The sequence below is a fragment of the Aplysia californica genome, unplaced genomic scaffold (genome assembly GCF_000002075.1).
Source record: "Aplysia californica isolate F4 #8 unplaced genomic scaffold, AplCal3.0 scaffold00267, whole genome shotgun sequence".
Lineage (NCBI taxonomy): Eukaryota > Metazoa > Mollusca > Gastropoda > Aplysiida > Aplysiidae > Aplysia > Aplysia californica.
The window spans coordinates 100,940-109,448 of record NW_004797537.1 but is presented as its reverse complement, the minus strand read 5'-3'; the positions used below and the strand labels follow the sequence as shown (position 1 = coordinate 109,448).

The 8,509-nt window shown below is 38.7% G+C and overlaps 1 protein-coding gene across 2 annotated transcripts in view; it reads left to right on the top strand.

Annotated features, from left to right (window-relative positions):
- Positions 1-8,509, top strand: part of LOC101856436 (alpha-1-inhibitor 3) — a 50,443-nt gene that overhangs the window by 4,953 nt on the left and 36,981 nt on the right. The window contains exons 1-3 of one of the 2 annotated variants that reach the window (XM_005100982.3): positions 4,086-4,139; positions 6,801-6,931; positions 7,481-7,670. In XM_005100982.3, the coding sequence (XP_005101039.1) occupies positions 6,810-6,931; positions 7,481-7,670 (312 nt within the window). In that variant the 5' untranslated portion in view covers positions 4,086-4,139; positions 6,801-6,809. Of the gene's footprint in view, positions 1-4,085; positions 4,140-6,800; positions 6,932-7,480; positions 7,671-8,509 lie in introns of those variants that run through there. The other variant, XM_013083996.2, reaches the window with a different exon arrangement.

Below are 8,509 nucleotides of genomic sequence, written 5' to 3'. Positions count from 1 at the left end.
GTTTCCAAGGGCACTAAAACTTTGGAAATCACCAGGCGTTTTTTGCCAGCCATTTTCTCAATAATTTAACTTTTGGCACCTGGCAACTCCCTTCTCCGTATAATATATTGTAAATATCTCAACTTCTATTCATGACGGATATTTTTTCCATCAAGTGCACAGCACATGAACCAGCCTTTAGATTACAATAACAACTCCAAATGTCCAACAATTGACGAGCGCCTGATTCCACCATATCGTGAAGGATTAATGCCCCTTGCAGCACTGTAAGGTTAGCCTATTTTAAGAGGCGGGACCTCGTGACAGGACGGGGCCAAATGGGACAGAACATTTGTCTAGTTGAGTCTCGGGCCCCTGAACCCTCACTCTCACAATTAGGAGTCCAGTAGCCTAATTAATTTTTTTAAAAGCCTACAGTTTTTCGGTAAGGTGTTTTTATAGGTGTTCAAAGCATTGATTTATCATTTTATCCTTAGACACTGTTGTTTTGAGATAAAACAGTTTTTTCCTTCTCCTGTAAAATTTACCTCGCTGGGGTTAGTCAGTTTTATCACAAAGCAGACGATTTGTTTCAGGACGTGGCGGAATCAGGTGCTCGTCAGTTTTTAGGCATGTGGAGTTAATGATATTATCATATAAAAGCAAATTATTCATTTTCCTTGTTTTCAATTAGAAAAATACCCATTTATCTGGAATAGAAGTGAAGAAGATATTGGTAATTGAAGAAGGTGGGATAGCCTGATTTCAGTTTCAGTTTCAAAGTTCACAAGAAAACGGTCGCCAAAGTTCGGTAACTTCAATAGCTTGAGAGTCCTTTAAAACTGAAACGTTATATATTTTGTACCTTTAATCAACCCTTTTCTGTCAAATTTACATGGAAATGTGTTTTTATAAGAATAAAGGTGTTGAGCCAAAAAAAAAAAAAAAAATTAGAAAAAAAATGGTCAAACAGGAGGAAAAATGTCGATATCTTCTATTTCATTATTTTGACGAGCGCCTGATTTCACCACGATGTCTCAGCATATGTTAGTCAAAGCTTTTTTAAAAACAAGAGAAGACATAAAACGCCCTATGAAAGTTAGAACAACAACAAAAATAATAAGAATAATTTATAATGATTATCTTATCATTAAAAATAATAAATATTTATATAATAAGTAATGACAACACGATCACTTCTGTCTTACTAATCATCTTTTCTCCTTAATCTTAGTTAATTATAATGACAATTAAATTATTAACACTTGGGTAACACTGGCGGAGACCTATATTCTTCTTCAAATTGGATACGGTACAAAACTATCAGTGCATCACTAATAGCGAGGGTCAAACATGACATTTTACCTGACAAAATTATAACAGTGCATGTAATTAAACGAGTCACTATACTATAAGTCTAAGTACAGTGGAAACCTGTTATGACAGGGATGGTGGGACCAGAGAAAAGGTCCTGTTATATCAGATCCCTGTTAAATCAGAAATGCAAGGGAAGTAAGCATTTGTGGACTAATCCAGCTGTATTTATTGATGGGTCGTTTCCCTCGCAACAAGTACCCACGAACATGACACATTACGCGTGCGTGTAGCTAGGCTTAGGGCTAGATCGAAGTCTGCAGCACACTGCAGCCAGCTCTTTCACTTTACCCGCTGTGTGTGCTTGCAGTGGCATGGTTTGCATGGGCTTGCTCCTGCACTGTGTTACTCTCTCTCTCTCTCTCTCTCTCTCTATCTCTCTTACTTTTTACACATTGTTAACAAGCCTTGTCCCTGTTATAACCGATAGGGCTCCGATGAGGCCCTGTTATTGCTGAAAACTTTTAATAGAGACAAAGAGTAGGAAAAAATAGAAATCCCTGTTATTACCGGACCGGATCCCTGTTATTACCGGACCTGTTATATATATGGTTTCCACTGTAGGCAACAGAAAGTCCGAAGACGGAGATGATAATAACTACATTCAGTTGTCGGTCTTGGATAATAAAATCATGATATTTTTAGTTTGTCGGAAACGACAACAATACACTCAGAATAAATGAGTCATGCATGTGATAAGTTAGCCTACCTAGAGCTCACCTAAAAGTGCTTCACCCCAAAGAGTTTTTCGAACAATGTAAATATTTTTTGTGTTTGCGGTCGACCTGCAAAACTCGACCAACCACTTGGAGAGCGCGCCTGTCGAAGCATTGTAACAATTATTGTTAGGCCCTCTTTTGGTCTCTTACAAAGCGTATTGTTTTGCGTTGCTGCTTTACTCCCAGATGTGGAAAGTGGTTTCGAGCAGTATAGAATTACGAACTTCCAGGCACCGGTGGTGCGAAAAAAAATCCCTTTGACTCGGACTGAAAACTTATCGTATTATACATTACATAGGCCGAGGCCAAGGATATTAAAAGTAGTTCTAAGCTCCTAGGCCGAGGCCAACTAAAAGATAACTCATCAGCGTCAGCATCGACAGCAACGAAAACAACAGTAACAACAACTGTAGTATAGATTGGAGATAGATTTAGCAACACATGTATTATGATTCTTGACTGGAACGCTAGATCTAATATGAACTATAATATTGTAGATTAAATAGTATGATCCTGACACAGAATTCTACACTTAGTGTAGAATTCTGTGGATCCTGATAAACCGTTAAGCGGAGCGGCACCGTCTAAAATCTATATATCTATCTATCTATCTATCTATCTATCTATCTATCTATCTATCTATCTATCTATCTGTCTGTCTGTCTGTCTGTCTGTCGGTCGGTCGGTCTGTCTGTCTATCTATCTGTCTATCTGTCTATCTATCTATCTATCTGCGCGTTTTGTTGTTGCTGTTTTTTATTACCGTCAACTGCTATTTGCGATTTGTTTTTCTTTATTTTTCCGACTCTCTGATCATAGGACAGTGATTAAGTTGCTCCCTCGATGTATCTTTTTAAATATAAAAAAGTATGAACATTCCTCACTTCTTCTTCTTCTTCTTCACAATGTTAAAAACAACCAGGAAACGACAAGTGCAGATTTTGGGACACCTGAATTCTGAATAGACATAAGGGTCTTGAACATCTAGCTCTCACTGGCAAAATTGAGGGCAAGCGAGGCAGGGGTAGGCCCAGAACAACATACTTTTAGGGAACCTAAACAAATGGGTAACAGGAAACGATCAGGGAAACATAGCTTTTTTTTTTAGAGCATCCGAGCAAAGGAATGCAATGGAGAACCATGATCGCCGATGTCTGTCGCAGATCTGGCACTGGATGATAATGAACATTCAATTTTTCTGGGGGGGGGGGGGGGGGGTGTGAAGTCTAGCAGTACAAATGCACTATGAATCATCCCCACCCACACCCTCCTTCCTCGTTTCTTTTCTTCACCCTTCTCTTCTTCTCCACGACGCTCATCCTTATCATGCCCTATTCCCAAACCCAAGGCCTATGTTAAAACCTCCTTGCCTACTTCTAATTTCTGTTTGTTGTTTTTTGCTACTGCAGTTCTGTTCATTACTGCTGTTGGTGATGTTCATTTTCTTAACATTTTTGCTGCTGCTGCTGCTGCTGCTGCCGCCGCTGCTGCTGCTGCTGCTGCTGCTGCTGCTGCTGCTGCTGCTGCTGCTGCTGCTGCTGCTGCTGCTGCTGCTGCCTCTGCTGTTGTTGTTGTTGTTGTTGTTGTTGTTGTTGTTGTTGTTGTTGTTGTCGTTGTCAATCGATATTGTTTATTCATGTTCTGCTTCTCCTTCTTAATAATTCTTCTTTTTACTGTCGTTGTTTCTGCTGCTGCTGCTGTTGTTGCTGCTGCTGCTGCTGCTGCTGCTGCTGCTGCTGCTGCTGTTGTTGTTGTTGTTGTTGTTGTTGTTGTTGTTGTTGTTGTTGTTGTTCTTCTTCTTCTTCTTCTTCTTCTTCTTCTTCTTCTTGGGCTGGGGACATTTAGGATTGTTGAAAAATATATGGGTTGTTTTTTTTTCAAAAACTGCAAAACAGGAGAAAGTATATTCAGACTAAATTTAAATTCCATCTTGAGTCATGTATATACGCGACAGTGAGTATTTTGTCACAAAGCTAGGGGACCGTCACATTTCGTCCTTGAACTTGACGCTAAGGTAGACTAGAATCTAATGCGGAAACACAGGTATTCGAAACAAGTGGGTCACAGGTGAGAGAGATAAAGAGCTCTGTTATCAGTTTCGATAAGTTTTCTGAAATTGTAAGGAGCCCAAGATCGTTTTAAATTGAGCGAGACATGTACAAAAACTTTTCTGATTGGGAAACTAGCTACTTTAATCAACTTTGATCACTTTTTTCCCATTTATGACCAGAGCTACCTGAGCGTTGACAATGTTTCACCTTACAAAATGGCGGCACGTTGACAAACCAGGAAATGAAGAAGAATAAACCTTTTTAGCTCCCGGTATCTTTTAAGCAAAGAATTCAAAGCAAACTAAGTACAAGCCTTTTTATCAGGAGTCTCAAGTTACAGTAAACGTTTGTCATTTAAAGAAAGGTTGAATTGGAGGGCCTGAATTGACTATTGATAATATTGACATTAATATAGCAGTAGATATTGTTTTTCATTGAAAAGGTGATAGATCTAGATCTAATTATGTCTAATAGTTAATAGTAATAGGCTTAATAATAGTACATGTTTGTGGAAAGGGTGAGTGTGAAGGCACAAGTCAAGTATAGCGCCCCAAAGATCAAGCTTTTTCTTTCCTTTCACAAATCATTGTTTCAAATCAAAACCCAGCAGTTTATCAATGTGAATGGATCATTTACTTTGCTCCTCTAAGACTCTAGGAAGCAAAAAATGAAATTGATTTCAATTTGTACTTGGAGTCATCAACACCCTCAATCTTTCTGTTGATTATGATAGCTTAATTAGAAATTAAAAGCATCAAAAACAAGTTTTCAGGGGAAGGGCGATGCACTTGGCGATGGGGGATGGCGGCAAATTGAGAAGCCAGGAAAGGTCTTTTGTGGATAGATCACATCTTATTTTACCTTTTTCTTTAGATTTGTGATACACTGAGGCCAACACTGTAAAATATATTGCCTTTTCATTTGTCATGCCAATATCTCACAAGACTATTGCTGTCGTGGTCCTTCTGAGGGTTGGAGACATGTTGAATTTGTGCCTGAGGAGAATCAAAATTACAATGATATGGCATCTTGGTGAAATGAGGCACTCATCAAAATAATAAGGAAATCAAAGTAATCAACATTTTGCCATTCTTCGGGCAATGTTTATCGATTTATTTACTTTTGTTGCTCAACATTTTGTGCTTTTTATGTCCATTTAAAAAACTTAAATTAACAAACTTTAAGATGATACCAATATAGCTCCACATGCCAAAAAATCTGATTCCACAGTGTCGTGACACATTACACATACAATTTTACTTTAATACCCAGTGCACAAATAATTGCAGAAAATTTCTTCTAATTGCTGTTTGTTATAGTTGAGAGCAGCCATATCTACCCTCATATGGTTTGCATTATATCCAACTGGACCCAACCCGAACTAATCGTACATTTGAACAATACCTGATAAACATGCTGGCATCTCAAGTTCTTTTTAGGTATACATTTTTAAAGATTTGGTTTATCATCATCATCATCATCATCATCATCATCAATGCCTTTCGCCCTTGGCAGGGTATAGGCCACATTTATCTCTGTCCTGGGCCGTCCTTCCAAGCTCATTCCAAGTGAGCTTCATCTCTCTCATGTCCCTTTCCTCGCGTCTCCTCCATATTTCCCATAACCTATCGATCCCTGCCTCATCGTTACAATGACTGTCTTGAGATTTTTCCACTGTGCTTCTGTGCAGTTTTTCCAGTCTCACAATGGGTCCTAACATTCCATGATTCAATACGAGAAGACTTGGATGATGGTGGAGGCTTTTGCTCAGCAGTTTCCTTTCGGCTTTCACTGCCTCGCATCATAAACTCACTATTTGGAGAATATCCACAACCAGCCAAGCAGAGATAATGGTTTTGCTTGTATTGCTTCTGTAACAGGTTCTTTTTACGAGAGAGGTCATTTGTTAGCCTTGTGGCTCAACCCCCGACATGAAGGCAGGATGACTCTGTTTTGGGAGTCACAGCCTGGTTCGCCATTTAGTCGCCTCAAACGACATGCTAGCACCATGTCAGTCCTATTCCTTTCAATGCAGGGACTGCTGGTGCAAAGTTGATAGGCCATTGAGCGGTGCAAATGCAATTGTCAGAAGGTGTTTACAAATCTGGATTTGACACAGTCGTGTCACGTACGAATATGCACTGCTCACCTTTATGTAAAGCCACTAACTTCAGTTTCTTTGAGGGTTACATTCACAAATTTTTCGATATAAAAGAATAAAAGCAATGAACGACGGTGACAATATTGCCTCTTACTGAGATTTATTGGACAGAATGTGTGACAATTCCTACCTCTAGACAAGCATCATTTCAGGTTAATTCAGTTTGCAGCGTGAGAGTGTTGGACTCAAAACATTTTGAAGAAATGGTCCCATTTGTGTTTAAAAGAAGTTATATAACTGTCTAAGATACTGAAATGTATTAACATAATGCACCTTGTTAAAGTAAATTTAACTCTATAACCCCGAGTGGACGATGGGAACGTCCAGTGAAACTCACCCGGTCCTGGAGTTGACAGTCCCAGAGTCCGGTCAGATCGCAGGGTGCATGAAGCATTACTGCTAATGCAATCTCTTATGAATAGGAAAAACCCCTTCTCCCTCCAAATTGGCTCAATATTTTCCCTTTAGTCTGAGCACCACATTAAGTTATTGTTCTAACTCGTGTATTTTTCACAGCTTCTGAAGATGTGGCTTCTGTCTTTACTGGGTGCAGCATTGCTGCTCACCCTGGCAGCCTCTCAGAACACAGGGCAGGAAGAGAACTGTTTGATGGATTCATCTTCAGGATGTTCCTATGCAAGAGCCCCGTAAGTCAAATGGGAGTCTTAGATAATGTGCACGAAATAATGTCCAAAATTGTTTTTCTTTTTTTTTTTTTTTTCGCAATTGTAGTTATTATTTCAAGAGAGTGCAGACGTATGGATTACACATGCTGTGTACTTTATATCATTTTGAAATTGTAGATGAATTTTTTTAAAAATAAATGATACTTAACTTTATAAAGTCTCTCATTGCTGGGTTACAGGTTAATTTTGGGGGGTTTTATGGGTGCCAGATGTTAGTAGTAAACTTCATATATATTAAATATTGAAAAGAGTTGTTAAACATGTTGAAGAGGAAAGTCATTTGAAAGTTGCTACTGATGGTACTGTAACAATTTTTCCTGAAGATAGATGACAATATCTGCCTAGAATCATTGTGATATTTATGGTAATGGATTACGGTTTAGCTATCAATACAGTATATGAACATTATGATGTATGTGTATATTTCTTTCTATAGTCTGGACACAGTCCAGTTTTGTTCACTAAAATTTTGTACACTTACTCTTTCATTTATTTGTTTGAAAATTGCAGGCAGTACCTGATCATTGCACCAAACCGCATCAGATCAAACCAGGTCTTTCATGTCTTTGTCTCAATCTTGAAAATGGAGTATGGGCAGGATGCAGTCTATGTACATGTGTCCATTATCAAGGACAATGTTGAGTTTGCCAATAGTGCTTTGCGCTTTGAGCGACCTTCAAGCAGAATTTTGCAGTTGCAGGTGAGTGTAATAAGTGTGGTTGTTTGTGAAAGATTGCCAAAGTACCTTGTTTACGAAAAGATTAGGCCGTTGCACAAGTGGGGCAGAGTTTTCCTGTGCTATAAATAGCTTATCAGATCTGCTTAGGAGGATGGTAATAGCAGTCGGCATTTGGCTGCCCAGAGCTAAACTTTTTAAGACTGTATTTCGGATGAGGTTGTATGTCAACAAAATTAAGCATGTTTCTTTTATAATGAGAACATAGAGCTTGTACACATTGAGCCACACACAGTAGTCAGCACTTTCACACTTCTCCTGCAGATGGACGTGTCTGTCTCACAGTCATGTTCAATACTGCCTTTCTTTATTCTTCATCTTATTCATACTTCTGGTCTTATTGCTCTAATTCAGTCACAAGCTTTTATGTGTTTATTTGATTTTTAAAATGGTTGTAGAAGGAATGATTTTGCTAATTTCAAAAGTTTCTAATATGTTCTGGTATACATTCTGTAAGGGGCATTCACACCTGTGTTTGCATTTGTATTTGATTTGTCTTTTATCAGTGGTCACATCGCCCCAGGCATTTCTAAAACCAGTTCCATGACCCTAGAATCAGACTCTTGTGTCAAAATCAGAGGGTAGGCCTACAGTCATGAAGTGGAATGTTCCCTTTTTCTCTTGTCATAGTGAAGTGTGCATATAAGTTCTGTAACAGCCAGTACAGTATGAGTATGGCTTAAAGACAGTTTGTTTTTAGACCATGCATTAAAACAAAAATGTGACTTTGTTTTATTAATGAGAGATCATGTTTGTGGGTGGTTGGAGGGTGCCAATCGTAGGTCCTACTTCTTTCCTTTTTC